Genomic DNA, 18,015 nt, shown 5'->3' with positions numbered 1-18,015 from the left:
TTTCATTTACAAGCACTTTTCAAATCTCTCAAGGTCACTTTACAGTCACAGGATAAGTTTTTCTGTGGGTGAGCAGCGGCAGCCGCACGCACCAGCATTGACTCAACGCGGAAGTAACTCAAATAGATAGAAAGCTAGCTAGACAGCTAATAATAAGAATACATTGTATCTATAAGCACCTTTCAAAACTCTCAATGCCATAGCTAATAGATAGATAGATAACTAGCGAGCCAGCCAGACAGCTAATAGAGTTTTTGAAAGGTGCTTAGAAATAAAATGTATTATTATTATTATTATTATTATTATTATTATTATTGGTAGTATTGGTAGTATTATTGGTAGTAGTAGTTGTAGTAGTCGTAGTAGTAGTAGTAGTAGTCGTAGTACTAAAGATAGTAAGCTCGGTAACTAGCTAGATAGCTAATAATTAGAATACATTGTATCGATAAGCGCCTTTCAAAACTCTCAAGGCCATAGCTAATAGATAGATAGATAGCGAGCCAGCCAGACAGCTAATAGGTAGCAAGTTTTGAAAGGTACTTAGAAATAAAATGTATTATTATTAGTAGTAGTACTAGTAGTTGTAGTAGTGGTAGTAGGTGTAGTAGTAGTAGTATAGATAGTAAGCCAGGTAACTAGCTAGATAGCTTATAATAAGAATACATTGTATCTATAAGCACCTTTCAAAAGTCCCAAGGCCATAGCTAACAGATAGATAGATAGCGAGCCAGCCAGACAGCTAATATATAGCATGTTTTGAAAGGTACTTAGAAATAAAATGTATTATTTTTATTATTATTATTAGTAGTAGTAGTAGTAGTTGTAGTAGCGGTAGAAGTAATAGTAGTAGTAGTAAAGATAGTAAGCTAGGTAACTAGCTAGATAGCCAGTGATAGGTAGCTTGATAGCTAGAGAAATAAAAAGAAGTGAAGAGAGAAAAAAATTGGAATAAAGTCAAGAGAAAAGACAAAAAAAAGCGAAATAGGACGAAAGAAAGTTGACCCACAGAGCGAGAAAAAAAAACAAGAGGTGAACAAGATATAACATCCAATTATGTCTGAAAAAAACATTTAAAACACAACCAAAAGACACATAATGACAAATTTGACCCTAAACATACAATGCCTCATTGTGTCGTTGTTGCGCAGGTGTTTCTCAAGCAGGAGGGCCGCGGCCATAACCAGGTGACTCGCACCATCAACCCGTCCACCATGCTTTCGCTTCCGGAGGGCGGCACGTACGTCATTGAGGTGCGCGCCCTCAGCGAAGGCGGCGAAGGGATAGTCAGCTCACAAATACGACTCGTCACCTCTTCTGGTATGTTGTCGCCATCAAGTTTTTTTTGTTTTTTTTTTTTTCTTGGGGAGGCGGTGGCGGCTTTTGAAAGACCACGGCCACGGTCCTTGTGTGTGTTCTACATACTTGGCAATAAAGATGATTCTGATTCTGATTTTGATTCATCGACTTATCGGTGAATATTTATTTATTTTATCGTATATTCCGGTGTATATGGTGCACTCATAGAAATAGATAGGTTTAGAAGTGCCCAAAGGAGGCAATAGCATTGCGCCCCGCGGTCACCAGGTCGTGACGTCGCTGATGACGTCACGAGTTGTAGCCTCTGACACAGTTCCGTACCATATGAATAATTTTTGCTCGTTTTTCATCGATTTTCTTCCGGTATTTGACGAAATTCTAATACTTTGTGGCTAAATATGTTTTAGAAGACAACTACTTCACTCTCACGTCGTCTTTCGGCGCGATGTGAAGTCGGACAAGTCCAAAAACCTCAACTTTCAAGATCAGATATGCTCTGGATCATAATTTTTTTTATAATCCAAAACATACAATTGCAATTAAATACACCACTATTGATGTATATTTATTCAGAGTCTAAAAATGTTATGAATAATAGAAATGACAGCTCTTTAAGATTGAAAATTCAAATACATAGTATCATTATCTTTTGAGTGTGATTGTAACCAATCTTCAAACGTGAAAAAAATAACATTCATAAAGAATGATCATACTTAATTGGTGATCGGAATTGGACTAAATCGGAAATTGTAGAGGATTAGGTAACACTGTGTATAGTGTATATATGTGTGAAATCTACAACGGATCAAAAAGATAGAGAAGTAATTATTAGTATGTTGTATGAGCAGAGTCGGCTAACCTGGGGCGCGTTTCACTAAACTTTGCTCTTTAGCAATATTGCTAAGCGTTAACAATATTGCTAAATGATGTTTAGTGAGACACGTTTTTAGCGTTAACAATGAACTTAGCAATATATTTCTATGCCAAACCAAGCCACGTTACTATGGACGCTACAACTCGTGCCGTCATTTCCGGGTTTGCAATCAACCTCGTCTCTACGCCACTTCTAAACCTATCTATTTCTATGGGTGCACTGGAGTATAAGGCTCACTTTCAATGAATGAAAAATGTTGTACAAATATATAAATATATAAACGTTTTGAAAATATAAGGCCACAGTATCATGAGGCGCTACAGTCGATGGTGGGTTACGCATGACTTCTTCTACAGGGGGGAAATGGAGTCAGTAGCTGCTGACGGTCGTTGCGAGACTTGTGGCTCAATAATACTTAACATATAAGGCGCGCCTGCGTATAAGGTGCAGGCTCATCTTTTGAAAAAAATCTATTTTAATTGTAATTTTGCCGAACTTTGTCAGACAATCATATAAAGTGTAAGAAAATCTTATACAGTTTAACTCTAAAAATATGCAAAAATGGCCCACCACCCAAAATAAATTGCTCCGGAGTGTCAACTGATTCATTCAAATTTTAATTATCTTTGTTTATTAATTTTAATTATTGTTTGTTTTATCGTCAATTTTGATTTGACGACAAATGTAGGAAACTGCAGCTACCTCAAAAAAATCGACTGATGTGGATTTATTTCCTAACACCCCCTGTGTTTATTTTAGGATAGTTCAGTGCTATCCATTGTAATTAAGCAGTCAAAGCTCTTGCGTGAGCAAAGTTTTCTTTGGCTAATACTCTTTTAATTACCTCACCCACGCACAGACAAAGCTTGGCGGATGCGCTTGGCCAATTAACCTGATCGCGGCGGACCGACCAGACGAGACGGCCGAGCAGATGTTTTATCCTCGTGGCCGGCTCACTGGCTGTAATGTTTGCAGTGGTAATTAGTTGGACAATGACACTGTTGTCCCTCACCACACAATGCGTTTGGAAATGTCACGTCAATGTTCGGCTTTGATTGAACACCTCCAGTCAAATTGACCCGGTTAAAAATCGTTCTCTCTTCGGAAATATATTCTCAAAACAATGTGGCCTCATTCTGTTCTTTGATCATATTTATGATGTCTTTTTAAATTCATTTGGAAAAATACATTTTTGCATAAAGAAAGCAATCTTCACAGACAAATCTGTTGTATCAGAGCGTATGCAAACCTGATTTGACAGCCTTTTTTACCTCCAGTGATGTTTTCCCTTTTTATTTAAAATTTAATTTCAACTATTTTACTTAAACCAGCATACCTCAGCATACCGTGGCCACAAGTCGAAGCTGGCTTGGTTCTCGATGTTTTTAACTCACTCACTGCCAGACGTGCAACGTGTCCTCTCCAGTGCCATGGTTTTTGTTATTGTCATTCAAATTGCCCTCAGAATATTGAGTATTAGGACTACATAAATATATTCCTAAATTATACAGTGGCTAGAAAAAGTATTTATACCCCTTGAACTTTTCCAGATTTTGTCACGTTCTGACCACAAACATTAATATATTTTGTTGGCATTATATGTGAAAGACCAACACAAAGCGGTTCACAATTGTGAAGTAGATGGAAAAGTATACATGACTTTGACTTTTATTTAAAAAAAAAAAAGAAAAGAAAAACGTGGCGTGCAAAAGGATTCAGTTCTCATTTCTCTATGTATAAAAAAGTTGCCTTCAGAGGCTGCCTGATGATTGCTGAGTGATCAGCTGTTGACTTAATGATCAAATAATAATAATAATAATCATACATTTAATTCGCAGCTCAATTTTTTGCAGATTTTGGATACTTTAAGTCATTTTTATTGGTGTTTTGCATTTGAATAAAAATGTCATACTGCGTGTTTTGGGTATTTTAGATGCTATAAAACATTTTTTTCTGATGTCACTTTTTTGGCTTGTTCTTTCTCTCCCATGACGTTGGTCAAAAAATTGAGCTGCGAATTGGGCATTTTCAGAAAGTCCCGCCCCCAGTTCGTCTTGCATTGCTGGAGAATCAAAACAATGGCTTCAGATTCGGAGAATATGCTTTCTTGTTACACATCCAGTTATGAATATGATTCAAATAGTTCTGAAGAGGAAAGCATACATGTTTGCAATCAATTAAATAATTTATTCCGTGCCATTTTGAGGCAACATTAGGGGAAAATGTCTCACCCAAAAAGAGGCAGAAAATGCCCACCGAGCTCCTGTGAGGAATGAATCAGCCCGTTTCCACAGGCTGATATAGTCCTTACATGGAGCTTGGACGCCTTCTTCTGGCTCTTTCTGGTGCAGCACGAGGTTTTCAGACCAAACAAGCATTGATGTGATGGAAGGACTGCTACAATGTGTCCTTTTTTTCTGGCATACGGTCTCGTCACCAACTCAAAAAAAGACTTCCGAAATATTCAACACGAGTCTTAATACACAAAATATAGCTATATGCAGTGGAATCTTTGTAAAATATGGTCAGTAGAAGTTATTTGAAGCCATTTTACAAATTATGGACACAACTTGTCCAGAGACGTCGGTTGTCCTTTAAGCTATCTCTTTTCAGTCTAATATAATATTCATGATTGTATCTAGCAGATGATAGGTACTTTTCAAAATGACATCACTCCTGTTGTCTATATCTGCTGGCGATGCACTCTCCCTTTGGCTCTTGCTTCTCTCTGTATTTGGTTTGTTCCTTCTCTCCCATGAAAAGCATTCTCTAGCTGCCTGATAAATAAATATTATTTTTTGTATATCACCTTGCTTCTTGCTGATTGAATATTTAGACCAACACAAATTAAGAACTGAACCAGGGAAGAACTTTTTTACGATCTGACACCCACTTGCTCATCACGACTACTGCTATGGTTTGGTCATTCACTCCACTGCTAACCTTTGATCAAATGTATTACAGTAGCTGTCAACCATATTCTGATTATTTTTGAAAATAAATTCAAATTGCCGGATGTTGACAATTCAAGCTGTGTGTGTGTGTGTGTGTGTGTGTGTGTGTGTGTGTGTGTGTGTGTGTGTGTGTGTGTGTGTGTGTGTGTGTGTGTGTGTGTCTTGCGACTAATACGTCCCCTCTTGTTCCTTGTCAGGTGTGCGGGCAAAGAGCGGCGAGTGCAAACAGAACCTGGCGTGGCCTGTGTTGCTCCTAGTTCTGCTGGTGCCTTCAGCGTCCTGATGAGGTTGCTTCATTTATTTATTTATTTTGATCAGAAGGGGGAAAACAAACCTCGCCCTTCTTCATTTTTTAATTCCCTTTGACGCCACCATTCGGCGTCCCCGTGGAGGAGAAAAGGTCCGCGCGGAGGAGGGGTTGACTCATCTCGTCACCCTGTTTAGATTCGTGTCCAACATCGCGCTAGTGTTGTGCTGTCGTGTGCCGTGCGAGGAGAGATTCTATTTCTTTTTTTTTTTAAGTGCTTCATCTCATTGACTCTTGGGGTCTGCAGAGCATGAATACCTCTCGGAAAGATGCAATGGAAGCACGAACAGGATCATCTGGGACATGTGCATCACCCACCCCTTGTGCCCCCGCACCACCTCCTCCTCGTTCCTCTGGCTGCCCGACTAGCCAGGCGGCAGAAAACTCACTTGAGGAAAGAAGTGCTTTTTTTTCTTCTTCTCCTCCTTCTTAATGGACCAAACCACAATGGCTCGGACGAGTTTCCAAAACGTTTTTTTTGTACAATGTGTTACCTTTTAGAAAATAAGACGGTGGTGTGTATCAGCTTTGTTGGTAGCAAGCAGCGCTTTGGTGCTCCGTGGCCCCGCGATGGTGACAGTACAGTAGGCAGCATTAGGGATTTCTGGTGACCAATAAATGTGATGTATATTTTTACAAGCCTGTCCTCTTGTTATCTTTTACAGTGGATTCAAATGCGAGTCGCGGCGTTGGGAATATGATGACGAGGTCAAGACATGGAATCCGTGAGTCCGAAGCCAAGGCCTTCATTGGCACTGCAGTGTTTTAAAATGTGTTAATTCAAAAGATAATTCAACAAGGGACTAGTGGTGACATTGCACAATTACGATGGCAACAAAACAAGTACCGTATGTTCCAGTGTATAAGGCGCACAAAAAAAAGCCTTCATTTTCTTCAAAAGAAAACCCTGCGTCTTATACGCAGATGCGCCTTATATGTGAAATAATATTGAGCCACCTCAGGTCTTGCAACTACTGTCAGCAGCCACCGCCACTACTTCCCCCTGTAGAAGAAGCAGTGCGTAACCCAGCCTCTACTGTAGCACATTATAATGTGGTGTGCCTTAACTTTGGAAAACTTTTGTATATTTATATATTATTTTGGAAAACTTTTTTCATTCATTAAAGGTGTGCCTTATAGTCCGGTGCGCTTTATATATGGAAAAAGTTTGAAAATACCCCGTTCATTGGGGGTGCGCCTTCTACTTTCGTGCGCCTTATACACCAGAAATTTTGTTGTTTTTAAATAACCCAAAGAGTTGATTGGGACTCCAAAAATCGGATCAATTTATTGCAACAAATGAAAAATTACTGTCATTTTGTTTAAACCAGCTCAAGAAATTTGGCTTTTTTTTCTCGAAACAAGCCCACACTTTGGCTCATGTACTTCAGACTAACTCCGAAAAAAAATATTGGAAACAAATCGATTTTCCACAGACCAACTTTTTTTTACCTTTTAAGAAAAAAATACACTAGAATTTGAGTCCGCCCAACCCAAATAGTGAGTTAAGTTCCTTTTGGACTCAAATGTGGTTATTTTTCATTCATTTTTAGAGTGTGGTTAATCATTTATGTACTGGAGTAACTTTGGTCAACATTTTCTCGTATTCTCTGTTTTCATGTTGATGCCAAAGCCATGTCTAAAATAAAGATAGTTTGTCATCATTGCAGTCAAATTTCCCCAAGTGTAGCCAAGCACAAAAGCATTTTAAACTTGAGACAATGGACAGGGGACCTTTTATTTCTGACACTGTTGCAGCTGGCTTGAAATGTCACCACTCAGACACGGCAAACATTTCATTTGTCACGTAGCGCTGCCATTTAATTTGGCAGCATCCAATGGGACCAGGGAGCCAAAGCTGATGCAAGCCAGCAGCACTCCTTCTCTTTGAGCCAACTTTGGGCTATGAGGTACCGTACGCCGTGCACAGGTCAGAGAATAGCATGAAACCCTTCACGCAAGGCCAGAGTCCACTTTTGAACATGGGAACTACGAGGCACATGTGCTTCCCACTCGCCCACCTTGTCATCTAATTGAGTGTCAGTTCATTTTCAGCAAAGACATTGTGACACAGCTCAGGTCAACCACTCGCATTGCTATGTGCACAAAAAATGGTGGGGGCACAACAGGGGGTTGACTGGGCCAAATTTGGTGCCAAGGTCGACCTAATACAAATTGTATATGGACTGCATTGATTGATGAGACATTGATTTATTATTTATTTATTCTTTTTTTTAATCATTTTTGCAGCTTTTGGACACTCACACAAATGCTAATGTAGCGACCTTTAATTATTCATGCGGCTGCTGTCTGTGTTGGCACATGTGATTTATGATAATGGTTCATGTTTTGTGCAAAGGAGAGCCACGAGCTACAGTGTCAGCAATTAAACCGCAAGTAAGACACCAACCACTCCACACCGCAGCGCGTGCACGTGTGTGTTAAAAGTGTAAATTTAAAATAATTGCAAATGATGGGAAGATAGGCTGAGGCCTTCCCAGTGTTCAACAGAAGTATTTCTCTAATCTTTAATGTTTAGTTTCCCTTAAAAAAATAAAATTGCTTGCACCACCAACTCGACTAACGTGAACTCACAGTTGCATAGATGGCATAAGTGTTGAGCAAAAAAAAAAAAGATTTTAGTTCTTAAACGATTTATTTAATATTGTCAGCCGCTGTAACATGACGCGGAGTTCGAACATGGCACTGCGGTTGATTATGGAGGGGCAAAAAAAAAATAATCACAACTTAGTCAACAATTTTGTAATTTCACATAAAAGTATTATTATTATTATTATTATTATTATTATATATTACATATATATTTTTAATATAAGAGTTTGCATTTTTTGAGGGCCTAAACAAAACTCAAAAAACAAAATTTTCAATCAATCGGGCCTGGCGAAAAATTTTGAAGTTGACATACACATGTACCAAAGGACAACAGACACCATTTTTGGTGCCTAACTGACATCAGAAAAATGTTTTATAGCTTCTAAAATACACAAAGTAATTGGTTGAAACTGATCGTTCGTTCCTGGTTCATGGCTGCTCTGGGTGTTCATAGCAGAGGATGGTTAAATCAGCAGGAAGCCAGGTGTTGAACAGAATAAGTTAGTTTAATCTTGTAGACAGCAGGGCATCGTGGGGTGTCGGCCGAGGAGAGACAGAAAGAAAAGAGGAAGGAGGAAGAAGCCCGAAAGACCGCTGGGAGAGCATTTATAAGACGGACATAATAGGATGTGACATCATGTAAAGGAAGACAGGATATGACGTATCAGGAAGTACGAAACGTAAACGATGCAAAACGATCTTCATATAGCGAATTACCCCAACACAAAGCACGCAGGCTGATATTTTTAGTTAAACGCAAGACACCAATAAAAATGACATAAAGTCACCCAAAACTGCCACTAATGAGCTCAGAACTTGTTCGTGACATCACATTGGGAACCTTCTGAGTGAATCCGGCGATCCTGTCCCACAAACTGCCTTGCTCCAGAATCAAAACAATGGCTTCAGAGAGTTCAAATTTGGAGAATATGCTTTCTTTTTACTCATCCAGTTATGCATATAATTCAAATACAGTAAAGTCTCGTTATATCGATACTCAAGGGAGTCCGAAAAAATATCGATATAACCGGGACTATCGATATATCCGACCCTGTTTGCATGTAATTTTCTCCGTGCGTGCATAGAAATAGTATTGATATAACCGGGACTATCGATATATCCGATATCGATATAACGAGACTTTACTGTAGTTCTGAAGAGTAAAGCATAAGATGAAATAAGTACTTGCGTATAAATTCGAGCCGTATGCAAGCGACGAAACCGGTGAAGGACACGACATATGAAGCATAAATGAAGCTCTGTGAATGAGCAATATAGCATCAACTTCAGTGATATGTGGCATATAAGGACATGAAGAATAAATAATAAGCTACAAGATGTCAACATCAATGTAGATTGTTTAATGGTTGTGCATGCAAAAAGTTCTTTCAACTTTCAAGAAATGTTGAAATGTTCCGAAATTACATATGAATGGCCTTCTACACAATGCAGTTCAGAATAAGAAAATTGTAGTGAATCGCAATTCACATCAAATCGAGAATTTAATCACGGGGTCAAGAAAAGCATTAGTGTTTGATCAAAGAAAAAAACTGACTGTCTGACCAGGTTTGACTGTCATCGAAGCGTCCTTTCGGTTACACCAAAGAGCTCGGTCCCCGTTCTGAAGAATGTCATCATCTTTGGCTTGGAACAGCTCCATTTTAGTTCTATACGTTCAACAAAATAGTTTACGAGCTAGATGATCAGCCTCGAGAGGAGCAGAAACAACACGAGAGGATGACAGCGGTTATCCAAGCGGTTAGCTCCTCGTTCCCCTCCGGCTGGTGCGCTACGGCTACAAGCTAACTGCAGCTGGATGCTTGTCAGATGGGTTTGCTCTACTTATGTACATATTGGTGATCGCTCTCTTTCACCACTGGAAGCACCTTCCTTCCTATTGTTAGGCTGGACATAAAAGTAAGACGTAAATGCCTCAGAGGGTTCCTAAATATACCTCACTTCCGGCATCGTCATCAACTCGAAAACAAGAGTCCTTGAATATTAAGCATGAATTTTAAAAAGTATAAATATCGCTATATGCGGTGGAATCTTTGTAAAATGCAGTCAGTAGAAGTCATTTGAAGTGATTTTACAAATTATGGACGCAACTATTTTAATAATAATTGACTTTTAATTGACTTGAAGTGACTTTTATTATAATTATGATAATGATGTCTGATTATGTTAGGCCAGCAGAGAAGGCCTTGCTGGCTCTGACGGCCCACCACTGGTAGAAACAATCAGTGGGGCCACAGGGAGTGGTCCTCTGCTCCCCCCAACCTGAGAGTAGGGACATATCATAGCTGTGTCCGGCGCCGTCATGTCTGGACATTAGGGATATATAAATAGGGCCAATACGACCAGTAAGACTTTAGTTCGCTGTCGAAGCCTCTTGGATAGGAGGCGAAACGTCCGGCACCTTCAAAAAAGTACAGATGACGGCTAAAGAAACCTTCTCTTCGATAAATAAGTAAAGGCATCAATAAAAGTTCAGGAGGGTTGAAGTGATTTATTTTGCATTATTAGTTCTCCTCGCGTGTATTGTTTTATTACGATGCGCAATAGAAAGCATGATTGTGTTGTCATCTTGTGTTTGCTAAATCCTGTGGGGTTGCACCAGAGGTAATGCGGAGGTGCTTGGACTTTTGCTTGTGCATGCAAATGTAATTCTTCTTCTTCTGCCATGTTTGGCTTTTCATCCGCATGCTGTTCGGGAATGAGAATTAGGGAAATGCGCAATATGCCAACAAATGTGAACAAAAGGATTAACGCGGCTTTGGATCTTGAGTCAACATGCAGTTTTTGTTTTTTTTTTCTCTCGCCTTACACCAAGCGCTAATCATGGCCGCCTTAATTGAAGTCGTCTCGAGACCTGTAAAGCGAAGGGGGGACGAACGGGGAGGGATAAAAGAGAGTGAGCGTCTTGCTTGACTTTGGCGTTGGTTTGCTCGCTCCAACTTGTGATTTATCTTGTATTAAACTTCCCATTCAAAGATGGCACAAAAGTGCTGAAGAGCAAACAGACATATTTGTCACCGGCGTGTTTCTTTGCCGACACCATCCACTTCTATACGCCATCATATTCGTTTGTAACACATTTAGTAACCCCCAACTGCAAAAAAAATATGAATATGGCAGTCTATATTTGTGAACTCTCACAATCCGTGTTGGAATGGCAAATTAACTTGAGATCATTCATGTCTGATTATATCCCGCTGCTAAAGTTGGCCTTGGCCTTCTCTTCTCGGATGCAGTAGGGCGGCCTTGCCGTCTGAGGTGATCTTGAATGAAACTAATCACATGCAGTGAATGCACATTTATTATCCCAAAAATACAAAAAGAGTGCCACTTTAAGCCAGCTGACATCGCTGATGTAAGCTAATGGTGTGTTATTTAGGTTTGAGTGTCATATTATGTCATGTTAACTCATTCACTGCCAGATGTGCAAAAATGTGTCCACTCCAGTGCCAAGGTTTTTGTCATTGTCACTTGAATTCCAGGACCCACCGAATATTGAGTTTTAGGACTACATAAACATACAATGCAGCGTAAGAAACCTTAGACTCATTAGAAAAAAAGAGTAAATTCCTAAGTTATATGGGTCTGGAGTTATATGACCTTGAAATGAGGGTGGCTGTCCAAAATACAATGTAATACATCCGTACAGTAAAGTCTCGTTATATCGATATTCTCGGGAGTTGGAAAAAATATCAATAAAACCGGACAATCGCTATATCTGATCCTGCGCCGAACTGCATTAAAACAGGGCAATAAATGGGGGATCTTTGATATGGCATGTAATTTTCTCATTGGGTTCATGGGTTGCGTATCTAGCATGCTTTTGTACTGTAGTGAAGTGAAAAATAAACGTCTGCATTAAATAAAAATGTCATTTATTATTTTCATAACGCACTCTTGCAATAGTGACTCTGAGTAGCACTCGACATTGTTCTATACCAGGGGTGGGCAAACTTTTTGACTCGCGGGCCGCATTGGGTTCTAAAATTTGACAGAGGGGCCGGGCCAGGAGCATTTGGAGGGAGTGTTTGGGCCGGAAATACTCCGAACAAGTTATGTCCATAATTTATAAAATCACTTCAAATGACTTCGACTGAGCGTATTTTACAAAGATTCCACAGCATATAGCTATAGTTTACGGTTTAAGACTTGCGCTGAATATTCATGAAGTCTTGTTTTCGAGTTGATGACGATCCCCATGTGACGTCACGTTTGGACCGCCCCTGACCGAGAAAGCGACATACAATGCATTTTGGGTACTTTGTTTGGTCTGAAAACTTCGTGTTGATCCGTGTTGATCCGTGTTGATGGTGAAATTAGAAGGAAAACACATAAATAACGCCATGGTGAATCGTTGTGTGTTGCACCAAGACAACTATTTGATATTCGCTGACACAAATTCCCAGCTGACAAATCAGCCCATTTCCAACGGAGCTTGGGCGCAATCTTCTGCTTTTTCTGGGTGCTACATTTCTGTCCTTGACGGCTCGAATTGATATGGGAGGACTCCTAGAATCAATTGCAAACATTTATGCTTTCCTCTTCAGAAGAACAAGAACAAGAAAACATCTTCTCCGAATCTGAAGCCATTGTTTTGATTCTCGAGCAAGGCAAGACGTCTTGGCGTGACGTAACGAACAAGGGGGTGGGACCTTCTGAAACTGACCATTTCCGGATTCATTTTGAAGTCATTTTTATTGGTGTTTTTCATTTAACTAAAACTATCAGCCTGCCTGTTTTGGGTATTTCAGATGCTATAAAACGTTTTTCTGATGTCAGTGGGAAACACAAAAAAATGGTGCCGGTTGTCCTTTAAATGTAGTGTGTACAAACCTCATAGCACAGTAAGACCCCAATTTATTAACTGTCTTTCAAATGTGAAAGATATCCCTGATCAGGTAAATTTGTCTCAAGGAATATGGCGTTTACATACTATTTCGCAGATACTTGGAGGAGGAAATGGAAATAGATTAAAATAACATATGCACTGTGATTTATCAAGATTGCGTCTGTTTTTAAGTTTCCATCGAAGGGGCAAAGTTAAAGAAATCAACATTTATTGAAAAATGGAATCACTTTCAACATTCAAAACATATTATTACACAACGAAATATTCAAGCTCAATAATACCTACTTGTGTTAAATTCCGCCAAATCATAGATGGTTTGTCCTGACCGCGCGCTCAACAAACTCCTCACTGACGCTCTCGCCTTCACGCGCTAACATTACACGTGTACCGTCGCCGAGCACACAAACATAGACTACCTGCAGTTGAAATTTGCATACTCGGCTCGGCAGCCAATCAGAAGCCTGCTTCTTTCTTCCGGACTTTCGCAAGCGTTACAAAGTCGTGCAATTGCATGTCATTTTCCAAAATAGATGCACAGAACCTAAGACTAGAAGAAAGATTCAATAGAAGCTAACAACATATGTGACGCTACAAAACGTAAATTTACATTAAACCGTGACTGTAAAGTGTACGTGAGACTCATGAAAGGGGCTTAGTGGCTCGTAGGAAGCAATGCAAACGTTGCATTGTGCACCACAATGGCAATCGACTACTGTAGCAAAATTTACAGCTATGCGCATTTGCCGTAAATTATGCAAGGTAGCATTTGTAGTTGGTGCATTCTTGATTTAAAAAAAAAAACTTTATACTTTGTGACAATGTTTTTTTAATGGGATTGGTTTCATTTTGCTTCAAGTTGTGAAAAATGGGGCAGGCAACTTTTCAGTTATCTGCCCTGTTGTTCGCTAGCTTATTGTCATGAGTTTTAGACACTGTACTATAATTTGGGCAAGTTCGGCGGGCCGGATTGAAAAGCCTAATGGGCCGTATGTGGCCCGCGGGCCGTAGTTTGCCCATGTCTGTTCTATACACACAAGAGAAACCACGAACGCCAGCATGTACATACTGTATGAAAAACAGTGATTATTGCAAGCGATAAAGATATCTTAATACAACACAATTAAATACATGTATGGAAACCAAAAACTGCAACGTTTACTTACGTTGATGAAGTATTCTGCGGCACGTAGAACTCTTTCGCAATGGAGGTTTTGCTTGTTGGATTGTCCTCCACAGCCACGATTGCCTTGGACGTTGTTCGGATATCACAATTCTAACATTTCCCCATGGTTGAAATTGGTGTTGAACAACACTACTGTATATAAGAAGACTACAGTATTGTAACGTTCGGTGCTTGTGTTGTGCATGTTTGGGGGCTCGGCTCGTCGGGGGTGCGCGTCGACATACGGAGAAGGGAGGACCCGACAACGGGGTTCGAGAGAGTTCCTGAATAGAACCACTGCGCGTGAGTTGTGGCGTAACAACTGCTCCTGTTTGTATGTGATAACTGCTACGTTTTGTTATTAAAAAGACCGACCCGCTATACCAGCAACTGTACGCATCATTTGCCACGCTGAGGGGCATTACAGTATGTTTCAGATGCTATTGCAGCAGTAATGAAAGATGTGAGCTCTGCTCCACTGTTTTTATAGTGCATGACACAGAAGCTGGTCACGTGACCAACGGTGTGACCGATACAGATATCGCTAATGGTGGTACTGCATAGAAATCCGGAAGCAAATATCGATTCAGATTAAGCCGCTTATGTATCGATATAAGCAGAGCAAAATGGCTGGCGGGAGATAAAAAGGGCACCGTAGTAACCGGATTATCGTAATAACCCGGTATTGTACTAAACGGAAGTAATTATACATAAAAGACTAGAATGAAATGAAAATAGTATCGTAATAAACATTACTATCAATATAATCGATATCGATATAACGAGACTTTGCTGTATTGGTTTATATTGTGCTTTATCAACAGCTGAAGCTAGAACAAAGCACAAACTTGGAACATAGGGAAATGCTGCCCCCTTGTGGAAGGGAAAAGACATTATCAGAGGCCACGGGCAGCGCTTTATCAGCACCCAGAGGAAAAAAACAAAACTCGAACAAACTTGGGAATGGTGCTCTACGTCATATTTTCAATTCCCGAATAAATTTGTGAATGGTAGTGAATGAGTTAATATTGCTGACATTGCATTCCCCTGTTTAACTCGTTCACTGCCAGATGATGTGCAAAAATGTGTCCACTCCAGTGCCAGGGTTTTTGTCATTTTCACTCAAGTTGCAGAACCGACAGAATATTGAGTTTTTGGATTACATATACATTCAATGCAGCGTTAGGAACTTTAAACTCTCTTCTTGCATCAGAAAAAAAGAGTTAATTTCGAAGTTGTATGGCTCTGGAGTATATTGAGGTGCAAGTACAAAAAGCAAATGCTGCCCCCCTGCCCTCGTGGAAGGGATAACATTGCCAGAGGTCTGACCAGCGCTTGATCGGCACCCCACTGCAAGAAAAAACTCAAACAAATGCAGGAATAGCACTCCATGTCATATTTTCAGTTCAAGAGTACATTTGAGAACGGCAGTGAATGAGTTAATAATTGCTTAAATGTATTTTTAAGGTGACAGATTCTGATTGGCTGTTGAAGGAAAGGCAACCAAGAAGTGATTTAAGTTGCGAACAGTGTGTTCGCAGGATTCCATGTCTCCATTTGCCATTCGCATAGTAGAGCCAACCATTAAAAAAACAACAAACCCCTTAAAAAACAACAAACCCCTAAGCTGGATGGGACTCGCAACTAAGGTACCCGGCTTCTTTCAAAATCACCACCGGGTTCAATTCCAGCTCACCCCCAGCAGCACAGGACGTATGGAAGAAAACATCAACAGGGTGATACATAGAGTCGATGATAATGAGGACATGACGGATGCTGGTCGAGAACATACTCATTTGCCTGCGGAAATGCTTTTATGAATGCCTTACTCTTTTTTTTTTTTTTATTGGAGACATTGCGCTGCGACACAAATTGCAGCCAATTTTAAAAAACGCACTGAGCGTGCCCACCTCCCCAGAAGGAAATTAAAGCGCAAAGTGTCCTGCTGCGAATCCTTATTAGAGAGAACATTTATGAGCAAATGTGAGAAAAAGGAAGGAAGGTGTTCATCTCCAAGGACGACAGGTCGTGTTGCTATGCGTATGAGACCTGGCTTTGGAAATTATATTTAACTGTGTGGTCAAATTGAAGGGACAAGCCGAACACTGGTGAAAATGATGTGTTAACAACTCGTGGCGAGGGACGGTGTTACTCCTTGACGTGGGATCTTCAATGGCTCTTTACTTGGTGTCACTGATGAGGTTCACCATTAAATTAAATAAAAAACAAGATGAAAATAGAAGTCGAGTGTTCGCAAGTTGAGTGGTGACAGGGAGATCTTCGTTCCAGTCTCAGCAGGGACGCTCAGAAGTGAGCTTTTGTTCATGGAGGTGGCGGGGGTGTAGTCGAGGGTGGGTGGATGTAGAAGGTAGACGATGGAGTACAAATACAAAGTGACAAATTAAACACGACGAGACACGAGTCATTGCTGATAATTAAAAAAAAGCAAAACGTTTTAATATATATATGGCCAAAATTGTCATATGTGTTGCCGGGCTGCTAGCACGTTGCGGTGCCAGGCATAGAATAAAAAAAAAAATAGCATCTGGCAGTCGTGGTCATAAGTACGGGTGGTCGTAAGTCGCACCAGTCGTAAATTGGATGTTAAAAATTGCAAACATGCAGCTGTTTTTATATTTTCAATATAAAGTTGTCTTTTCTTGGCTGTACTCAAAAAAACTTCCAAAAACATAAGCCTGTAAAATGACGCTACCTCTCATCTGCCATTTTTTGACACTCAATAAGACGGCCAAACTTCTATATGTACATACAGTAAAGTCTTGTTATATCGATATTCTCGGGAGTCTGAAAAAATATCGATATAACCGGACTATCGATATATCCGATCCTGCGGCATCTCAATTTTCTCCTTGCGTTCATAGAAATAGTATCGTAATAAGCAGTACTATCAATATAACCGATATCGATATAATGAGACATTTTGCTGTATCTTGTCTATCAACAACTTTTTATCAACTAGATCATACATTGCAAATGATTTCGCCAGATACCCGCAGAGGCACAATTTGAAGATCGTTGCTCAAGAGCACAACAAATGCCGATAGGGCGAAACACGTTTTCAAGTTGGCTCAGTTATTTGTTGTGGAGGTGCCCTTAGTTTTCCAAGAGAAGGTCATCATCGTTCACCCAAGGTCACGCTCACAACGGCGTATCAGCTGAAATGCCCCGTTGAGGTTTCTCTCTAAATTGCAAGCAATCCTTCCAGCCTCTCGCTTTCTGTCCTGTGGTCCGATCGACTTTTAAGACCTTAATAACAAATGGATCTGAGCGTAATACCCAATGTTTTATTCATTGCTTCTAGATTCGGATGGATCAAAGTCTAATCTGTTCCTCTAATGCACTGGCTCCTCCGCGGATTGAACCGCTCTGACCTGTCGCACGTCCACGCCCAATCTGCAAGGAAAGGAAAACGCGGAGGTTTATCCTCAGGTTAGTGTCAGGTTCACAACCCCTCACCTGCCCCACCCCCCCCCCCCCCCCCCGCCCTTTTTTTTTAATGGCTTCACTAGACGCTTTACAGCAAAGCCAACCTTTCGCGGCAGTGACATATTGCCCCCTTTAAAGGTTCCCCAGGCTGAAGCTGGGGATCATCCGCGGCCAATCCGGGGGTTCCTTTAAACCGAAACAGTCGTTAAACAATAAAAGGGTCGCACTGTGCTCATCTAGCAGTTTGCTCGTAGCAGCCCAACCTTGCCGTTAAATTAGCTTTTGTGAAAGTCCGGTTGGTTGCCCATCTCTGCTCTGCACACGGGACCGGATATGACTTCCAATCGTACCAGCCACCAAAGCACAGTTATTCCTGACACGTCTACTCCCAAATAAAAATGCCATACTCACATACTGTATACATTTTGGCACCGAAATACTGACTTTTACTTTTTTCGTAGCAGCTTTTCTGAC

General features: G+C 40.4%; 1 protein-coding gene across 1 annotated transcript in view; it reads left to right on the top strand.

The window, feature by feature from the left end:
* The window catches only part of cntn5 (contactin 5), a 130,301-nt gene extending 124,204 nt beyond the window's left edge, over positions 1-6,097 (top strand). Inside the window, exons 23-24 of the mRNA XM_089013643.1 lie at positions 1,149-1,317; positions 5,343-6,097. Coding sequence (XP_088869769.1) covers positions 1,149-1,317; positions 5,343-5,428 — 255 coding nt within the window. The 3' untranslated portion in view covers positions 5,429-6,097. The remainder of the gene's footprint in view (positions 1-1,148; positions 1,318-5,342) is intronic.
* Positions 6,098-18,015: the final 11,918 nt, after the last annotated feature.

This window comes from Hippocampus bargibanti, linkage group LG14 (genome assembly GCF_051943395.1).
Source record: "Hippocampus bargibanti isolate YZ-2025 linkage group LG14, ASM5194339v1, whole genome shotgun sequence".
NCBI classification, from domain to species: domain Eukaryota; kingdom Metazoa; phylum Chordata; class Actinopteri; order Syngnathiformes; family Syngnathidae; genus Hippocampus; species Hippocampus bargibanti.
The sequence above is the reverse complement of the archived record's forward strand: the minus strand, read 5'-3'. Positions and strand labels throughout refer to the sequence as shown.